This window comes from Podarcis erhardii, assembly GCF_964252035.2.
Source record: "Podarcis erhardii genome assembly, chromosome: 10".
In the NCBI taxonomy this organism is placed as follows: domain Eukaryota; kingdom Metazoa; phylum Chordata; class Lepidosauria; order Squamata; family Lacertidae; genus Podarcis; species Podarcis erhardii.
The window spans coordinates 71900151-71921881 of record NC_138500.1 but is presented as its reverse complement, the minus strand read 5'-3'; the positions used below and the strand labels follow the sequence as shown (position 1 = coordinate 71921881).

Here is a 21731-nt window from a genome sequence, read left to right as displayed (position 1 = left end):
CTGAGGTACCACTTTAGCTAATGTGGCCTCCCGCTGCTGCACGATTTCTGTTCTCATCCTGTAGCAAAGTTCTTAACCCGAGGTACTATTTCTGGGTTAGCGGAGTCTGTAACCTGAAGCGTCTGTAACCCGAGGTACCACTGTATGTGTAAGAGGTCCCTTTTTCCTTAAAAGCCCAGTAACAAATGCTTTTATAATTTTCATTTCAGGCTCATGATTGGAACAGATTTGGCTCTGCAGTCCTTAACTTATTTTAAACTCCTTTGTTTCAGTATTGGTGTTATACTCAGTGCTTTTTTCAGAGGGTACTCAAAGGTATGCAGTACTGGCACCTCTTTTTTGTTCTTAAAAAGAATGGCACATACTGTAACAACTTCATGGTGAGTACTGGCACCTATTTTTCTAGAAAAAAGGCACTGGTTATACTGACTGACTTTGCTATGATAACATCATTCCTAGAAAACAGATGTTTCTCCAGTTCTCTTCATTAGTGGCGACTGTTGGTATAGATTATTGAGGGTGATGAGAGATTAGTCACACAATGGGTTATCCATTAGCTGCTCCGGTATAAGAATGTGGCAGAAAATCATTCAAATTTAACCATTGTTTTAACTCTTAAATACAATGAGCTTAGTGTTTCAAATTATTTCTTATGTTTGCCATGCATTTTTGTTGTTTTATACATGAATCGTTTTAGCAAATTATTTTAAGACACCCCCCCTCTCTATCCACTTCCTTTTCATGTAAATCCCCTTTTCCTTTTCCACACATCCAAAAGCTGAAGTGTCTCATAGTCTATTTTTCTTCCTGGGCTACATTGCTTTATGAAAGTGAGTCCATACAGATGACCCAGCTTTCTTTTTTCTTTTTTTGAGATGAGCTTTCTTTTTCTTTTTTTTTTAGTAATTTGCTTGCCTGTATCAACCTGTCAGGTTATAAAGATGATTTTACCACACAGGAGCCTTATGTGAATGGTAAAAGAGTAATTTCTTTCAGTTCTTATTTTGACTGCTACCTCATTTACAGCCATTAACTGAGGGCTCATCCAGACTTCCTTTTGAGCTGTGTTTCTAGGTACAGGTCTGGGCTTTAAATCCGTTTTTTTGCTATTTGCTCTGATTCAATGCAGATTTCCCCGGGGAAAACTTTGGGACAAGACAAAACAAAAACACCTGGAAAATGGTTGGGGAGCAAAAGAAAGTCTGGATGAGCCCTGAATCTATACTGTCTCATCCTTGAATAGTTTGATCATGTGTCTCCTTACCAAGTGGTAAAGAGAATTTTATCACACACCAGCTGCAAAAGGATAGTAGAATGATCACCCACATGGGCTTATAGTGTTCTGAATTTTTAAAAAAATACAGCCTAAATTAAAGCTGTATTAAAACTACAAATTTCATCAACCTCTTGAAGATTGTAATGTTTAATTTGAAGACTTCAAGACCACTTAGCTGATTTGCGCTATGAATGTAACGTAATGCCTATGATGTGAATGGAATAATGATATAGTTTAATTTAAAATAATATGTCTTTGAACCTTGACATTTCAATTCTGTTGTTTCCCCAGTACTCCATACTTCTCTGCAACTTGGTCCAGTACTGCTTTAGACTACTGTGACATTAGTGAACTGAACAACTTTCTGCTCTTACTCTGTCAGCATCAACAATGTTAAATAAGTCATTTGGAGAGTGAAAGAAAGACACTTCATCTACACATGCGCACACACAGCTCCACAAGTTTTAGGCTAGGAAAGGTTTTTGCTGCAGGTGCAAGTTCAGAACAGTTAGATGAAAACACTGTATGGCCTTCCTTGTTGAAACAGTGCACAGACCTCTTCTTAAATGAAAAATGCTTGTTATGAATTCATTCCACTACACAGCACAGATAGGTACATCATGAACCCTGATTTTGTAAGAAACCATTTTAATCTTCTTTTAATTAAAGTAGAAAATCTGTAAAACACAAAGCTGTGTGAATTTGTTTAGTTCTTGACAGGATTAACATTTTGCCTTTTGGCAAATTAATTGCTAATTTCCAGAAAGGGATTGTTTATCTTTTTCATGAATTGTTTCTCAGAATCTAGGCAAAACACAATCTAAGGATGCAATTCTAAGCATATCCATATGAAATAAATCAGACTGGAATCAATGGCTTTTACTGCTGAGTAAACATGACTAAGATCGGGAAATATGTTCAATAAGCATTTTAAAGTTTTATTTTCTGTAATCTCATCGGTCCTCTGTTGTTGTTAAGAGCCAGTCAGGAAAATGGATCCCTTTGAGAACTGAAATACGTTTCTAGAAATATAGAATGGCATATCACATTTTGGACTGCACTGCTTTAGTATAATAATAATAATAATAATAATAATAATAATACTCTGATGTTTTCCCAGATGGGGATTCAAGGCAGCTTACAGATACAACAGAAAAGCTTAAAACATAGAAAAGATATTCATTAAAAAGTAATTAAAAGCTAATATGATTAAAACAATATAAAAAAATCTGTTTAAAGATACAGATAATAGCAATAAGAAAAAACAAAACAAACACTAGCCTTTTACAGTCAGATGAAGGGTCTTCATCTGATGGCAAAAGGACGAGGCACCAAAGTTTGGGACCAGCCACCAAGAAGGCCTTTACCCATGCCCCCCCCCAGGTGTGCCTCTGAGGGTAGTGAGACTGAAAGAAGAGCCTCCCCCAAATATTTCAGAGCCCAGGAACGTTTGTATGAGAGAATACAGGCTTTCAGATACCTGGACCTAAAGAGAGCTTTAAATCACATAACCAGCACTTTGAATTGTGCCCAGAAACAGACTGGTAGCCAGTGAAGCTGTTGTAACAAGGGAGTCATCTGCTACCTGTGACCAGCCGCTGTCAACTGTCTGCCCAAATGGGATGAAACTAAGGTGTGTCACTACGTCGAAATCAGACATTTCAAGGAACGAGTGCAACCGGCACACTAGGTTTAACTGTTGCACTCCTGGCCACCGCATAAATTGGAGGTAACACCTTTAAAGCCCAACCCCAGAGAAGAACAACAATCTTAGTGTACATGAAAATTGTAGAATACAGTGGTGCCCCGCAAGACGAATGCCTCGCAAGACGGAAAACCCGCTAGACGAAAGGGTTTTCCGTTTTGGAGGTGCTTCGCAAAACGAATTTCCTATGGGCTTGCTTCGCAAGACGAAAATGTCTTGCGAGTTCCTGCAGGGTTTTTTCCCCTTCCCCCCCTTTTTCTAAGCCGCTAAGCCGCTTATCTGCTTATCCGCTAAGTCGATAAGCCGCTAATAGCGCTAATTGCGCTAATCCGCTAAGCAATCAATGGGCTTGCTTCGCAAGACGAAAAAACCGCTAGACGAAGAGACTCGCGGAACGGATTCTTTTCGTTTTGCGAGGCACCACTGTACTTCTACAATTCATTAACCTTCATGTTGTCGTTTTTTACAAAAATGATGATTAATTGATTACATTGGGGGAAAGCTTAATGGTTCAATAAACATCTTTAACTAAATTTAATTATAAATTTCTAGATTTATTTGTCAAGTGGTAATGCAGATTCCATGTTGGCTGAAGCAGCAAATGTAGATGGATGAAAGATGCCATTGCTACTGACAGACAAAAGTATTTGCTCAGTTTCCTTCAGTATCTACAGTGGATTAATTGGTTCAAAGTCCTCTTATTGCTTTAAAGTTGTTTAAAAAGTGTACAATTCAATAATAGAGTTGCTCTTGTTGCATAAAACTATTTCATATCATAACATAGGTGTGGCATTAGTGAGCTTTGTGGGCACAAAGTAACCATTTATACTTAGTATGGTGTACTATAAAATGACAGTAACATTTAACATTTATTTATTTTCTTTATAAAAAAGATTTCTAAACTGCCTTACAGAACACAAAAGCCCTCAAAGTACAGTTAATAAAATAATAAATCATTAATATTACATATTAACATTTAATTAAATATTAAAATCAAATTAAATCATCAATTTCATAAGAACAAAGGAAACTAAAGATCTCCTGGATCAGATCGTAGACCCTTCTAGTCCAGCATCCTGTTTACACAGCCAATTGCGTATGGGAAGTACACACACCCCTTCAAATGAACATTACAAATGAACACAAAGCCCAGCAGTTAATAAAATGCAGATTGAAATAAAAGTGTGTTTACATTTCCTAGATTTGGGGCGGCCACTTTTAATAAGCTTCTTCTGGTGCCCATCATAGACTCATAGAATCATGGAGTTGGAAGAGACCACAAGGGCCATGGAGTCCAGCCCCCTGCCAAGCAGGAAACAATTTAGCATCTTTCAGTGATAGGCTAGAGAGCTGGCCCGCAGAAATAAATCGTAATGCATTGGCTGGCTTGTAACTATGTGGGTTATCCCTCCTTCGTATTTGCTGGACATTCCAAAGTATAAGTGTTTCCTCTAAGAGGGACTTCAAAGGTTATTTAGCCCAGCCCTGTCAGTGCAGGCAAAAACCTACTACAGCATCTCTCATACTATAGTCAAGTCAAGTAAACTTTATTGGAATCACATAAAAAACATTTAGAATACATTCAGAATAGATAGAAGAAGAAGAAGAAGAAGAAGAAGAAGAAGAGAAGGAGGAGTTTGGATTTGATATCCCGCTTTATCACTACCCGAAGGAGTCTCAAAGCGGCTAACATTCTCCCTTCCCTTCCTCCCCCACAACAATCACTCTGTGAGGTGAGTGGGGCTGAGAGATTTCAGAGAAGTGTGACTAGCCCAAGGTCACCCAGCAGCTGCATGTGGAGGAGCAGAGATGCGAACCCGGTTCCCCAGATTACAAATCTACTGCTCTTAACCACTACACCACACTCTCTCAGGCCAGTGCGATCTCGTCACAACCCCAACGGCACAGTCACCTGCCAAAGGGCAGAAGAGGCAAGCAATCAGCCTCATCTCTGTGGGTTTCCAGCAAGGGCAGGATCCTGTAGCATACTACAACGACAAAAAAATTCAAATAGAGGAACTTAGCTACTGTCTAGATGAGCTCCTGGTCTCTCCCCTGTAATAAGAAGCACATAACCTCCGTCTCTGGTTTCCATGTTGGAATACATAGATGGTCTAGAAATGGTTGGAGGAGATCATCATACATTTTACAGTTAAGGACCATGTGAGCTAGAGTTTCCACTAGGTGGGTATCGCATGGGCAGATTCTGTCTCCTATCTCTGCCAAACCTGCAAATCTACCCCAAAGGAGGTTAGAAGGATTAGAATTGAACCTAGCCAGCAAAAAAGCCCTTCTTTCTTGCAGGTTAAACAAAAATTGTAAATAATTAAGATTAAATTCCTGCGCCCAAGAGAGTCGAAAATAAAGAGGGGAACATGTCTTTTTCTTCAGCTGAGATTAGTTCCTGGCAATCTATGTCCCACAGCCTAGTTTTTAACATGGTCTTGGTGACTGGGAAAGCCACCTCATACTATAGAATGCATTGAATGAATGACTTGCAGAATTATAATAGTAATTATACACATGGAGTGTAAAATGGTCGCAATCTCAGCACTACTCCCATTTGCATAGTGTCTAGGGTCTAATTTTGTATCTGCTGGTGCTCGTGACGATGATGGTGATAGTGGTGTAGCAATAAAACTGCTAGCACATTTACAAAGCAAAGAAGGGTCTGTTATGGTTTCAAACTGGATGGGAGACTGCATGTTGAGATTCCTGCATTGCAGGGAGTCGGGACTAAATGACCCTCGGGGTCCCTTCCAGCTCTGCAGTTCTATGACTGTATGCCAGGAAGTCCTCACATGCTAAATTTTCAGTGCCATTTTCCCATAGTGAGGTATCTGCTTGAAAGAGTTCGTACTGAGAAAACTTCACTAGTTCAGAAATGTCACCAGTCACAACAATCTAGACTGGAACGAGATCCCCTCTATAGTAGATCTTTGTGCATACTTAGATAAAAGATGGGATGTGCAATGTACTGTATCTGAAAAAGCTTGATCATTGCAACTCTTATGGGGGGGGGAGTATCTGGAATCATTCTACATTTGGAGTGGTACTATTTTGTTAAATTGCTTTGAGTTTTTATTACAGTCAGGTGACATACAAATTTTTTGAAAGCAAAATAAAAATGTTTTCAATATATTTGGGTTTTTTAATGTATGATTTGCTTAAGGTTTTTATTTTAAAATATACAGGCCACCCTTAATTCCTCTTACTTTCTAGCCATTAACTGAATTTTATTGGCATGCCAATAACTGTGTTTGTTATATTTTGTCCTACCTACTTTTATGTCGGAAATTCTGTTAGAGCAATTTTCTTATTATTCAAATGCATAGATTTTATAGTGTTTTGCAGCAGAGATGCCTTATTTCGTTCTTTGTCTTCTGCTTAATAGGAAAATGTGATTAATTAGGGTAGGTGTTGTTCCATCAGGAAAAGACTATCATAATCTTCCCAGTGTGAAATTGCTTATGAGTACTGTTCTCTTATTCACTTTTACCTTTAGAAATACTTAGGCTATACTTAATGAAATGCAATAATTTATTTTGCCTGTTCAGGAAACCTGACATGAAAAGGGCACAAAATTATTCTGTAAAACATTCCTGCCATCATAACTTTGGACTGAGCTTCACAGTAAATACTTCTAAAAGCCTTTGTGCTGAAGGTGTCAAAGGAATACATGATTTAGTTGGCTTGTGGGAAATCTATCGTAAGTGTTGCTGCGGAAATAGCATTGTCATTAAAAATGATTTCTTTGTGAATAAAGCTCATTAGCAGAATAATAGTTTCATAGTTTTAACCAGCATTTTGCTTTTCTGGTTTGGATCCAGCTGTGTTCCAGTATGAGTGGGTGTGGGGGTACTGTTTTCATTCAAGCAGGGAGGTCAACAGTTTCTCTCTCTAGCTGCTGCTTTCTACACCAGCGGTTACCAAAGTAGGCTGCACTGCCCTCTGGGGAACAGGGATGGGGGCACTAAGAGGCAAGGGGGAGGCTTGGGGTGCCTATCGGACTGTGAAAAGCTGGTATCAAGTTCATAAGCTTGTTGAATTAATTAAACTAAAAAGTTTTAACTGGACATTTAATAAATATTCAATTAGTTGTTATTGTTTTAAATTTTACCGTGTGGTTATCTTCCTTAGTGGGTTGTGCCAACTGCTATTCGTAATAATGCTTTTTATATTTTTAGGGTAGTGGGTACTGGGAATTACTTTATGGAACTAAGGGGCTGTTGCCTGAAAAGGTTTGGGAACCACTGCTCTACACCATAAAAAAGACTTTCCTAGGAAGCCCTTCAAGGGGTGCAGAGGGATTCAGCAGAGGGAGAGACGAGAAATTTTTGTCCTTTGAGTAGTTTTGTAGTTGCTATCAATAGGCTCCAACTAATTGGGATTGCATTTGATAGGGTTGCCATATGTCCCAAATTTACTGGACATACCTAGAATACTGCAGTCAGAAGCAGTGTCTGGGCAGAAATTGGCAAAATGTCCAGGAAAATCCGGACGTATGGCAACCCATGTCAGCAGTGTTGTTTTTGCCAATTTTCCTTAAAAATAGCTCAAAAATGGTTCTTTTTCTCAACAACTTTGGGCAAAACTAAAAAAAAATCTCAGCAACTTTGGCCAGAAGATGAAATATTGCAACCCTGGCACTTGAAAACTGATTTTATCCTTGACTGCTATGGAATGTCTCCATTAACACATTGTGCTCTTATTTGTTTAAAAGATTTCACTGTGCTGGTGCCAAAGAACAAGTAACACAAATCAGGGGTATAGGAAAGGGGGGGGGGGCGAACCACCCCAGGCGCCATCATGGAGGGGTGGCAGCAGATTATCAAGGAACAATTACTGCTCTGCTAGGGCGGTTCATAAAAAAACTTTTTTTTAAAAAAATGCCTGCTCCAAAGGTCTTATCTTACTACACTAGGGATTATATAGCTATATATGAAATTTCATGCATATCAGTTAATATCTTGACCCTCCTCCATGAAAATAGCTGTTTACTTGGCCGTTTTCCTATGTCGTGAAGCCTGAAATTTCAATTCAGTGGACCCAGGTCAAGATATTAACTGATATAAAATATACAAAAATATAAAATAAACTATTGAAATTCATGATAAAAAGTTAAAAACAGGCATTGAAAAGCATTTGGAATATGACCAAAATCAACAGTAGCTAAAATGAGGTAAGACACATATAAATTGTACGTGTCCAGATAGGCTTGCCTAAACAAAAATGTTATAAATGTTCAACATTTTAAGTATTTGAAGGTTTGGTATATGGACTTCATAGTATTATTTGGAATGTAGTATTTATTTATTAATGTGGTTTGTCATTTTACACATATATTGACATATATCAGTGAAAACTCATGAACCAGAAGTGGTAAGGAAATTCTCTGGACCTATAATACACTAATTAGATAGAGAACTTTTAAAACAGATGAAAATAAAAGTCATACAACAGCAGTTTCACTTGTCCCGTTGTCATACAGTACTTGGCTTTGCAGAATTTTGGACCACTAAAATCTCCTGACAAAACCTCTTTGAGCAGAGGTAAGTGTAAGATACAAAATGAGTGTACCCACGGCAAACAGCAATGCCTTTAATCACACCATGTTCACCTCTCTAAAACAGCTGTTGTCTCTCAAAATGCACCAAGTTTTCTCTTCATCTGTAGAGGATTGGTCTGTTTGCCCTCAGGCTGTGTTCCATGTTGCATCATACAATTCAGACCTTGGTATTTCCCAAAGCCATAATTTTATGTGCTTCAATTACAGTCTTTGGGATAAAATGCTATGGGCTTGAGTCAGCCTAAGGTTAAGTCCCAATGATGCTGAAATCTGTTCCATTCAAATAGGAGGGGTAAGAATTTCTTAATATTGATTGGAGAGTCTACTTATTTAGGTAGTTACACATATGTAATTGTGTGTTATTGCCTGTACTGCAGCAATTCGACTACAGTTATTTAATTCTTTCGACTCAGTTATTTCTTACCCTCCCTTTACCATAGGGTTCCGAGGCAGGCTATAGCAATTTAAAAATACAATGCAGTTTAAAGTAAGTTTCAGTCACAATAATAGGGTGGGTCCCACAAATATAGATCTCAGGTGCCAAAGGTGGCAGAAGAATGCTACCGCAACTTAATTTCCAACTCCTTGCTTCTTTGTGATGAGGAATTGTCATGAAATGGCAGAGGACTTTTTAAAAATGTTGTTCTGCATGGTTGTTAATTAAAGGAAAACAGAGGCAATCTTCCTTTAAACATTTTAGGGGCGATGGAATTAAATGGTCTCACCATATATAACCTACCAAATTAACAGCAGTTTCAGAACATCTCCAAATACAGATCCCTGCTGATTTTCCAAGCTGTATCTTTCCAAAGTGCTGGTAAAATTTTCTTTTAACTCCTTAATCTTTAATTACATGGAGAATATTTAAATAAATGGAGAAAACCTCCTCAAAACTGTCAGTCTCAGGTATAGGCCCAAACAATTAAGCCAAATATCATTTAGGTTTTCATAATGGTTGTGCATATTTTAAAAATGTTTCTTTTTCCCTACCATAGAAGTTATTTTTAACTACAGTTTACAGATTCCATAACTTACCCATTGTGCAATGCTTTCATAGACTATATTTAATTTAGGTGGGTGGTGGTATGATTTGGCACATACACTGTTGGTATCTGCTGTTAATGTATTTGAGTTGAGTTGGGCTGAACTTTTCCCTACTCTGAGTTGAACTCTGATTGGGGATCTACACAATTGGTTCCAAATTTATTGCTTGGCGGTGATTGTGATTCAAAAAGTCTAATTCTAGGCTGTTGGGTCTCAGTATCTCATGTGGGCCCTTAGGTATGGGCTTGTGGACTCACTCCAGTCCTTCCAATATTCTTCCAGTCTTGTCTGTATTTTTCCAGGTGGAAAGCCCAGGATAGCAGCATTCTTCCAGCCCTGGGGAGTCCTGAGCAGTGGTAAGGCCCTGTTGCATAGCTCTGTCTCTGATTATACTTTGTTGAATGTTACATAAACACAATACAGGATGTGGAGGGAGAATGGCCATCGCTGAGAAGTGAATGGAAGTTTTCTTGGTATGCAAGGGGAAATGATCTGGTGCTGTAGACTTCTAGAATGGACAAGGAGAAAATAAGCTACTCTTTGGCGCAGCACAAAGCTCTGATGCACACACTCTCCTCTGGTTTCCCAGAACTCCCTGGTCTGCTCACTCTTTTGATACACAACATACAGTGTGTGGTGAAGCTGAATTCTGCAATCCGTTTGTGTGTCTTTTCATTTGCAAGTATCTAAAGGACCATTCAACTTGTTCTGTATGTTTTATGCTTGTGTTTTTCAAATAGCAGCCCTCTTCCATACTACTCCATGGCAAACCACCTTTGAAACTAGAGGCTTTTAACAGCAGTTTGTGATACAGCACAGGGCCACGCCCAACCCTTTAGTACAGGGGCCCGGCAACCTAAGGCCCATGGGCCAGAAGTAGCCCATGGAGGCCATTTAACCGGTCCACAAGCCGCCCCCGAACTGAGCCGCCCACTCGGCGAGTCCCCACGCACTGCGCTAAACTGGCACAGTGTGGTGTGGGGACTCTCTTCCATGGCTCTGGAAATCGCTTCTGTGCATGCCCAGGCACTAGCGGAGGAAGATGAGTGCGGTGGGAGTGCACCGCCCCCCAGCAGCGCGATCCCGGTGGGGTTCCATCGCGGCTGCCCCTCCCGTCCGCACTGGCCGCCCCACCTTGCAGGTGGTGCTCCCAGTTCCCAGAACGCATGCCCTGCCCCCTGTGGGCGGCGCACCCTGCCCCCACCTGCTGTCCGCCTCCCCCGGTGCCAGAGCATGAAGTAACGCCACTGTGCCCAGACGCCGGAAATCGTGTCTGCACATGTTCACAGCACCGGAAATCGCTTGTGCACATGCCCAGACGCCGAAAATTGCTTCTGTGCAGGCGCGATTTTTGGCATCTGGGCATCCGCAGAAGTGATTTCCGGTGTCACGCTGCGCCGGCCTGGCCCACGGAGGATCTCCGCAGGAGTGATCCGGCCCATGCCTGGTAAGCCTTGCTGACCCCTGCTTTAGTGTGCCCAAGGTAGCTCCCAACCACATATGAGAAAATCCTAAATAACCACATTTCTTTAGAGGGTGGGAGAGCAAGTTCACAGCCTAATTGGAATAAATCTGTCATGTCAGAATCAAGGGACAAGCAGAGTACTGCATGAGTGGTAAAATGTTTCTTCTATTCCTCTAAACAGTAATGATGCCTGCCTCATGAATAATATTAAGTAGCTTTAAGATGCCTGGTCTTGCTATGTAGTGCTTAGCTTCAAAGCAAATACTTTCCCCCCATCTGTTTATTTTCAATATATTACCACAAGCTGCAGTTTTGATCTTAAAACCACATATTTAAAGTAGCACAAATGTACTAAATGTTAGCACATGACACATCTAACGCACATGGCTAATGTAGTAACACCTTCTAAGCTTTCTAATTTTAATCTAGGTTGTTCTGAGATAACTAATCTCTAATAGCAATTTTGCACAACCAAACAATCACATGAAAGGTCCAGTTATTTGAGCTGCCTCTTACACTGGCTTTTGCAGCTAGATAATTGGATCTCCGCCATGAGCATCTACTTGGTACAGCTTTCGTTTTGTTTAAACGTATCTGCTGGATTTTCTTTTCTGATTTTCTTTTACCCTGCTTTGAGACAATTGTACAAAAGGCAATTAACAAATCGATGTTGACGATAATATACAGCAGCAAAACCTTGTGAGCTAAACCATACTGATAATGTTCATGCCTTGCATGTGCAAGATCTCAAGATTAATCCGTTAAAACAGGTGGAGGACCAATGGGCTGCACCTGGCAGCTGCCGGCAGTGTCCTAAAATCAGGTGCCTTTTCTCCCTTTGGTGTGGGAGCATTGCCAGAAGGTCTTAATGTATTGAAGTGGGAAGGAGGGCTCAGTGAGGAGGAAAAGAAACACTTAAGGTTATTCCCCGAGGAACAACAAGACGCAGTGTTTGCTCTCCTTGTTTGCTCATGCCCAAAACAGCCCATCTATGCCTGCTCTACAGAGACACACAGAGAGTGCTGTGTGCCAGCATCTGTGGTGAATGTGTCTGCTGCATGTTTGGGTTTGCATGTGGTTCATATGTGGTCAATACATGACGTCTGTGTGTGCAGTAGCTGAGCCTATCAATGGCACTCAGACCTCAGTGGGGCAGCTGACTGCAAATGCAGCCCTTGGACCAAAAGGACCATTGACTTAAACCAGGGTTCAGCAAACTTTTTCAGCAAGGGGCCGGTCCAATGTCCCTCAGACCTTGGGGGGGGGGGCTGAACGAATGTCTGTGCCCCACAAATAACCCAGAGATACATTTTAAATAAAAGGGCACATTCTACGTATGTAAAAACACGCTGATTCCCGGACTGTCCACGGGCCAGATTTAGAAAGCAATTGGGCCGGATCCAACCCCCGGGCCTTAGCTTGCCCACCCATGACTTAAACGATCTTAAAGAACAGGGATACGGAATGTATCCCATATCCTTGGGAACTGCTGCCAGCTGGGGCTGGAAGGACAATTGGCCTGATTCTGCAGAAGGCAGTTCCTTGCATGTCTCTCCAGCCCTCCACCACGCTGTAGATTCTGTTGTGGCAAACTAGTCATACAGTAACAGATACAGGGAAGCCCAATTCTCACTACATAGACATGTGCCTGAAAGGGAGATCTATTTCTTCACTTCTCTACCGAGATTGGAATGAAGATCCCCCTCTCAAAACACACACACACACACACACACACACACACACACATCATATCCCTGGTGGGTATGATCTCCATGGCAGAGTGAAGAGAGGAGCCTCCCCTTACGATGTGACTTTGCAGTAAGAATCAGGTTTCCCTGCTCCTGTAATTAGCTGCATTAAAGATACATAGTTGCTTGCATTGTACTTAAGTTACAGGGTTACTTGGCCCTGATAACAGATGTGCCAGGGTCACAATGCAAAACCTGCAACTTGAATGCAGTTGGGAATTAGTACCTGCTGGTAGACAAGAAGGGCTGTTGCAGACACAGCCTAACTCTGTCTGCTTAGTTAAAATAATTTGGACGTCTTTTGACATTTTGCTTTCATAAGTAATCTAATATCAGTACAATCTGATTCCCACAACTGCACACAAGGTAAACGTATTGTGGCAGTAGCATATTTCCCCTCTCCCCCTTCTAACGATAGTACACTGTATCCCTGAAGGCTTTGTTGTCTCCAGAAGCATGTTACTAGATGTGTATTTTTTCTTCTTTATATGTTTGCATTCAGTGGCTAAGCTGGAAGGCATAACTGGACATCTGTTGTAATAGCATGCTGTTATGCCTCTAGAGTATTGAGCCACAAATGTTGACTAACTTCAACTAAACAAGAAGAGGCAAGATGCTGGTATGTTAAGCTCTGGGGTATGCATCTTTTTCTCAGTATTTTGGATAGCAAAAGATGAAATGTCTTTGACCATAAAAGTATTGAAGTACAAAACAGTAAGCAACTTACTGGATTTTTTTTTTTTAAATGACAAAATACAGATATTGTAAACATAAGGTTTTGATATGGTGATGAAAATGTGAACCACTTGTTCAAAACTCACCTGTTTTATGAACACATTTGCAATGTTTGCCATTGGAAGACCCATTGAAATCAATGGTTTCATTTTCTGTTGAGGAAAAAGCTGCTCAAGTTTAAAGCATAGTGTGCTGTGGGACGCTGCTTTTCCAGGCAGTTTTCATTACATTTCATTACAAAAAACAAAATGTGTGTCTCTGTGTGTGCAAGTGTGAGATATACAAATATATTCTTGCATAGCTTGTTTTTCTTGCACTTTTAAAATGCCTAATGAATGCATATTTTCAAGTGGTCCCTGGGATTTTAAAAAACATTTACCTTTTGCAGGTTTTATAAGAATTTTGAAATTTTAGAGTAACAAATCACTGTTATTTGGATAACAGTTATTTGGATAACAGGCAGATACATTGTATAACCTCGGTGCTGCTTCTTGCCTCTCAACCTCCAAATTTTTGAGAAATGAAATGTGTGGACTTTTAATGTTGATGAAATGCAACGTGTGCACATGTAGCATGTGTTTCTGATTCCCAAAGAAATTCTGTAATGTTATATATATATATATATATATATAAGAGCAGTGTAATTCTCAGGTTACAGAACAAAATCAGATAGATCAGGGATTATGTATGTGTGCCCTAATGCAGATGTCACGCTTTGTAATTTTCTCCTGTGAAATCCCTCATGCTTTAATTTGGTACAGTATTACTCCACTGATTTTGATACTTTCAAAACACAGAAAGAAGTGCATCAGTAACTTTGAGATTATTATTTAACTTACTTAACTAAGCATTTAGGTGTTTTCTCATATGTCTTATAAACATACTTCATTGTTTCCATTTTTAAGCCGATTATTGAGTTAGTTCCAGAATGTGTATACCGCAATATGCTACAGAATAAACAGCCTTAGTTTTCATGCTGGGATTCTCTTTCTCAAGAGAAATTAATACTGCCAGGGTGGTGTTGATTTTGTTGTTCTGCCAGTCTGTAGCTTTGGTTTTGAAGGATATTGGGCCAATCTCTGCATGGCTTCAAAAATTCCCTGTTCTAATAGTTTTCAACCTCCCAGGCTTGGTAAACATGCTTGTTTTGGATGAGGAGACACACACTTTATCTTGCCAAGCAATGGAATGTGTTTTGGTTTTGACAATGGCAATATTCACAGATCACCAATAGAAAATATGGTTTCTAGTCTATAAATATGTGCTGTTTATAAACCTACATTAGTTGTGATTTAACTGGAGCTGTTCTTGAACTGTGTGTGTGACTATTACAAGGTCACTCTCTGGCTTCTTTTGTTCCCTCAGAAAATGGTTACTCGAGGAAGTTACGGGCCAGCTCTGTTACGCAGCTTCTCTTGCTGAAATCATCTGAAGTTTTTTCAGTCTTTGCAGTGTCTCGGGGCTTATGGCACTGTATCAAGTACTAAAAAGAACAAATGTTTATAACAACATATTAAAAATATGCAATTACAAAGACAATAAAAGTAGTCAAGAACAATGAAAACATCAAACAATTCCACATAAATCATAAGATCTAAAGTAAAGATACAAAAAAAAATATCAATAACAGCAACAACCCCTCCACACACACAAAAAACCCCTTAAACAATATACCACTGGCCAAGAATTTGTTGGAATTCAAGCTCGGTCAGAGGTATGTGCCTATCTGCAGGCACCGGCTGAATTCCTTTGACCTCCCTCCGGCGACTCCCGGCAGGAAAAACAACACGAGGTCCGTTCCGGCGATTTTCCTCAGGCTGTGAGAAAAACACACCAACTGCTTCTCCTCCTTCTCCTCCTCCCTGCATATCCCCAGGGAGGGGAATCAGACACAGACAGAAATGTATCTTACATGCTTTTATTCCTGTCTATAGCAGTCATACAGTCAAAGATGTCTGCTCTCTTCAACAAACAGAGAGAAACTCCAAACTCCACCCATGTACATCCTGTACAGGTCATATGACACACACTGAGCTCATATCCTGTGCTCAATAAGGATGGACTGCCCCTTTGTTTCCATGGCAGCAGTCACACACATCCTGTTTGGCTTTCCAGCCACAAGCAGCTGTCTGAGCTGTTAGAGCCTTTGCTTGCTGCTGCATTGCTGCTTTAGAATAACAGAATTTACTCAGAAGCCTAAGCTTTTGTAGGTCGAAAGCAGTCAGGGCCCTGCCCTTTCAGGCCAAGTGGAAAAGGGCCGGCAAGGCAGGGAGCAGGTCTTCCAGGACTCACAGCCAAGATCCTGTGTCACACCCTGACCCTGTCTAGAAGCATTACCTACAGAGAAGATACCAATATTTCATGAGCCATTTCTGTTATAATATCTTCATTTAAATTAGCATACAATAATTGTTTGGCTTATGAAACAAGAGGCTTCAGTGAACCTAAAGTAGACTTTGATTTAAGGTACAGAACAAGAACATGATTCCTAATGGCACAGAAATAATAGCAAAAATATTCCTAAATAAATTCAACATGCAGAAGCTATTTTTGCTTGCCAAATGGGGTGTGTGGTGAGCAGGATATTACAGGCAGTCCTGCTTTCCTTCCAGGTGTTGTCTGCATAGAAACTACACACAAATTCTACTTTCTCCCCAGCACTGAAAAGCAGGATTATGATTCACAACCCAGGACCCTAAGCAAATATTTGGGTCCACATGCAGTTTCTACACAGATGGTTAACTGAACATGTAGAGAGAGGAACAGAGAATACACATTTTGTCTTTCTCTCCACATTCAGTGTAACATTTGAAAAATGTATTAGTCTGCATCTTAATTAGATGTTACTTTAGCCTAGGGTAAAGGACCATATTTTGAAAGGATCATATTTTGAGCGTAAAATATGGTCTGAAGCTCAGCATCAAAAAAAGAAGATCATGGCCACTGGGCCCATCACCTCCTGGCAAATAGAAGGGGAAGAAATGGAGGCAGTGAGAGATTTTACTTTCTTGGGCTCCATGATCACTGCAGATGGTGACAGCAGTCATGAAATTAAAAGACACCTGCTTAAAGCCATGGTTTTCCCAGTAGTGATGTATGGAAGTGAGAGCTGGACCATAAAGAAGGCTGATCGCCAAAGAATTGATGCTTTTGAATTATGGTGCTGGAGGAGACTCTTGAGAGTCCCATGGACTGCAAGAAGATCAAACCTATCCATTCTGAAGGAAATCAGCCCTGAGTGCTCACTGGAAGGACAGATCGTGAAGCTGAGGCTCCAAGACTTTGGCCACCTCGTGAGAAGAGAAGACTCCCTGGAAAAGACCCTGATGTTGGGAAAGATTGAGAGCAAAAGGAGAAGGGGACGACAGAGGACGAGATGGTTGGACAGTGTTCTCGAAGCTACAAACATGAGTCTGACCAAACTGCGGGAGGCAGTGAAAGACAGGAGTGCCTGGCGTGCTCTGGTTCATGGGGTCACGAAGAGTCGGACACGACTAAACGACTAAACAACAACAACATTAGCCTAGGGTTGGGTAAACATCTTTAAATTCCAGGTTGTGTCGTACTTACAAGAAGAAATAATTTTGGGCTCTTTCTATCCATGAGGGCATATATGTGTATGTTTTGGACCTTTAACTGATAATGGCTCATTTTTAATGGAAAGAAAAATAGGCAGCAAGGGTTGATATGGATAGAGCCAAAATGTTACTACAAGTGATTGATTTGTCATTCAGTTCCCAAGAACTTGAATAAGGGGGCTGTTGAAGCAGACAGTGTTAGAATATTTGCTAGATCCAGATGAGATTAGCTTAAACAAACCACAGTCAGTAAGTCAAGAACAAGCCATGGCTTAACATCATAGGCTACATATACACTGCACTTTTAAAGGACATTGTTTCCCTCAAAGAATTCTGCACACTGTAGTTTACTCCCTCACAGTTACAATTTCCAGCAACACTTACCAGACAAAAATGTCCATAACTTTTTGAGGGGGGAAATGTGCTCTGAATGTGCTTTAAAAGTATAGTGTGTATACAGCCTTAGTTTGTCTGGAGTGACACAAACCAAGGTCCTTGGTTCAGATGTAATGCTAAGTCAGGGGTCATGATTTGTTGCTCTCGCTTGTGTTAGGGCAGGGGCGAAGCGGGAACCACTAACTATGCTTTACCATGATGAGTGAACACAGCCATTAAATGGCCTTCTGTTTTCTCAAGGGCTTTGTCATGTGTTCATTGTCTGAAGCAGTACATGATGGTTTCTGGCTAGCTATTTTTAAGTCTGGTTTATATGACTGGTAAGCATGAGACTGGAGAGGTTGAAGCTTTTCTGTTTTTTTCTTGGGTACACTGGCGGATGATAAAAATATACAAATTCGGAATCTTCTCATAATAACAGAAGCTGACTAGAGTTCCTTTCAAAACATCCCTGGAGTGAGACTTTAAAAAACTACCATATGCATTGAAGTAGGCATTTTTTATATATAGCTGTACAACTTACAAGATAAAAGTGTAAACTGTTAAGTAATGGTTGTTTGGTACAAAGATGTTAAAACAGTATTCTTTTCAAGTGTGGATCTTCCTGTATGTATTATGCAAACTTGATAACCTAGAGTATTCCACAGTGGCTGTTGAATTTGTGTATACTCAGTAGGAAGCTGTTAAAATATTCTTGCAGTGTTTTTGATCTAAAGAAAAATTTATGTCAGCAGTGAAATGGTGGGAAAATATGTCTCGTACCTATCTCAGCCAACTGCATTTCAGTTAACTCTCTTTGGAGCCATGGATCAAATTTTGCTGTACATCTTTTATGTTTGCTTTATTTACCAATGCCCTCTTATTTAAACATATCAGTGATAGACTGTGAGCACCACTAGCCTCAAACCAAACATATTCAGTGACAGAAATAAGAGCAACAGGTATAGCCCATTTGTGTCTAATTCCTCCTACGTGTAAAGTCCAACATATACATTCAAAAGTGTGCTTTAAGTCGTTTTGAACACATATTTGTTGCAAGTAATGCACTGAAAGAGCAGTTTTCTGCTGAAAAATAAGCCTTCTTTTAAAAATCTGTTGGAGTTTTTTCTTACATAGTTCTTATTCATTTTCATCTTTAAACTGTGAAACAGGCTTGCATTGAGGCATATATTGGTTTACATTAGAGCATATGACATGCAACAATTACCTAAAATTGAGATTAAACAATCTGTTTTTTTTATCGTACCTTATCCAAAACATTTTCTCTATTCTCCAAAATGTGGTTGTTCTGTTCCAATGAGCTGCTCTGCATGCAAAAAGGGGGCAAACCTCAAAAGCAGCCGTAGTCCTGTTGGCCAAAGCCAAGCCACACCCATCCTCCCAGCCCAGACACCAGTGCACAAGCTCATTGGCTAGTGCAAAGCTACCACTTGCCACGCTGAGTCCCTGAGTGTTCAGTGGATCTGGTAAGACCAGGCCTATCAATCTTGCCTTCCCTCCTCTGGGAGCTCCCCTTCTGTTTTTTCCTGGGTGAGGGTTGTTAAGCCCTGTGGGCCTCTAGAGAAGTCTGTACAAGAGATGTGTCTGCATTTGGTGGGCCTAGGTTCCAGATGATGAATGAGCCAGTGTGATGAGGGTGCCAGTGTGGTGTAGTGGTTAAGAGTCTCGTAACCTGGTGAACAGGGTTCGCTTCCCCGCTCCTCCACATGCAGCTGCTGGGTGACCTTGGACTAGTCACACTTCTCTGAAGTCTCTCAGCCCCACTCACCTCACAGAGTGTTTGTTGTGGGGGAGGAAGGGAAAGGAGAATGTTAGCCGCTTTGAGACTCCTTAAAGGGAGTGAAAGGCGGGATATCAAATCCAAACTCTTCTTCTTCTTCTTCTTGATGAACGTAGACAGTTTCCTACATTGAGGGCGTAGCTGGTTAAGAAAATTCAAGTGTTTTTGATAACTCCAAGTCAGAATGCATGAGAGTTATCCAGTTAAAACCTTAGATATGTTAGCTCCCCTCCCCCTTTTCTTTTGCTAAAGATATGTTTTGAATTTAGATATGAACCACTTTTGCTCCTTGAGGAGTAAAGGCTGTTTCATCATTGACAACTGGCTATCGCCAGCAAAATCTAGTCATTGCTATTAAGTAAATGCAAGTTCAGTGAAGTAATTAAAGATTAAAGCAGAAAGCCTTTATTGTGGCATTAAATCAATCTATAGTTCTGAAAAGCATTATCCCAAGCACCCAAGTAATTAAAAGGCAGTTAAATGAAACACATGCTGATAAATTAAGTGATTTTCACAAGCTGATTTTTGTAATGATGTCTTATTAAAATGCCCATAAAATATCCTATATCAAATTCTAGTCCTGTTTTTTTAAAAATGCTCCATTTAGATGTGGAAAAAGAAGCAAATAGAATCATAGAATCATAGAGTTGGAAGAGACCACAAGGGCCATCGAGTCCAACCCCCTGCCAAGCAGGAAACACCATCAGAGCACTCCTGACATATGGTTGTCAAGCCTCTGCTTAAAGACCTCCAAAGAAGGAGACTCCACCACACTCCTTGGCAGCAAATTCCACTGTCGAACAGCTCTTACTGTCCTTTTATATATTTGAACATGGCTATCATATCACTCCTTAACCACCTCTTCTCCAGGCTAAACATGCCCAGCTCCCTTAGCCGTTCCTCATAAGGCATCATTTCCAGGCCTTTGACCATTTTGGTTGCCCTCTCTGGACACGTTCCAGTTTGTCAGTGTCCTTCTTGAACTGTGGTGCCCAGAACTGGACACAGTACTCCAGGTGAGGTCTGACCAGAGCAGAATACAGTGGCACTATTACTTCCCTTGATCTAGATGCTATGCTAGATTAAAAAATCTTTTTTTTAATCTAAAGGTTCTACAGGATAAACTTGATACATACATGTTAGGATTAAGTTTGAATTTGCCAGAGTGTAACAGCTAACCTGTTTAATTGGTAGATTAATCAACAAAACTTCATTGATGAATTGATAGGACCTATATAAATCAATGGAGTGGACAGTTAAGGATGCATTAGTTAATTGTTTTGGATACAGTTAAGTTGTGGAGCAGCAGGTGGGGAAAGGCACAAAGTCCCCTTTATCAAGGTTACAAAAAATGGGCACTGTAATGTTGGAAAAATGAAACATTCCGTGATTTGGGACAAATTTGTATGTGACGTAGCACATACCTAGCTCCAGGAGGAAAAAATTAAGTCACAGCCAGCTTTAAATAAGTTTTTGTAGGCTTTGAGACTTCATCCTATCCATTATAAACTGAAACAGTTATTGTTTATAAGTATCTCAGTTAGGGTTGGGAAAGAGTAGTGTCTGAAATTGTATGATTCCTAGGCAGGAATACTAGCAGCTTCCTATGTTTTATCAAGGCACACTGAACAATTTCCTCTCCTGTGTAGGATACAACCTACTGTATTTTTTGCTCTATAAGACTCACTTTTCCCCTCCTAAAAAGTAAGGGGAAATGTGTGTGCGTCTTATGGAGCGAATGCAAGCTGCGCAGCTATCCCAGAAGTCAGAACAGCAAGAGGGATTGCTGCTTTCACTGCGCAGCGATCCCTCTTGCTGTTCTGGCTTCTGAGATTCAGAATATTTTTTTTCTTGTTTTCCTCCTCCAAAAACTAGGTGCGTCTTGTGGTCTGGTGTGTCTTATAGAGCAAACAATACGGTACCCTCCTCAATAAATAAAAGGAACCAACAAATAATGTCACTTAGTGATGTGAGGTTAGAATATTCTCCAGAGAATAGTCTAGAGAATGAGAATATTCTCTGCTAGAAAATTCTCCGGAGTATATTCTCCACAAACTGTAAATTCTAATGTAAGAACCAGTTTTACAACCCACATTAAAAAAATCTAGTAAATAATAAGTGAAGCTGTGATATTGCCAGTGTAAGTAATGAATAATGATGTTTTTGATCCAGTTACATTACTGGGCATTGTGTCATTCACCATTGGTAGTTCTGAAATGTGAGCTGCAGAAAACTACTACTACTTCTTCTTCTTCTCCTTATTATTATTATTATTATTATTATTATTAAATGCTATTCATTTAATTTGATGAACCTTTGAATTTGTATGTATTTCAACTTTATGTAATAGCCTTTTTTCTATTTTGGTGTGACCTTATTCTTAACAATTCTATACCCTTGGCCATACAGTGTGATTTTTTTATATATATACAGAA

The 21731-nt window shown here is 40.1% G+C and overlaps 1 protein-coding gene across 18 annotated transcripts in view; it reads left to right on the top strand.

The window, feature by feature from the left end:
* MAGI2 (membrane associated guanylate kinase, WW and PDZ domain containing 2) overlaps positions 1–21731 on the top strand; it is a 618960-nt gene that overhangs the window by 40838 nt on the left and 556391 nt on the right. For 13 of the 18 annotated variants that reach the window (XM_081879061.1, XM_081879059.1, XM_081879064.1 and 10 more), the window contains exon 2: positions 9897–9950. The exons of the other annotated variants lie outside the window; for them this stretch is intronic. In XM_081879061.1, coding sequence (XP_081735187.1) covers positions 9897–9950 — 54 coding nt within the window. The remainder of the gene's footprint in view (positions 1–9896; positions 9951–21731) is intronic. 18 annotated transcript variants of the gene reach the window in all.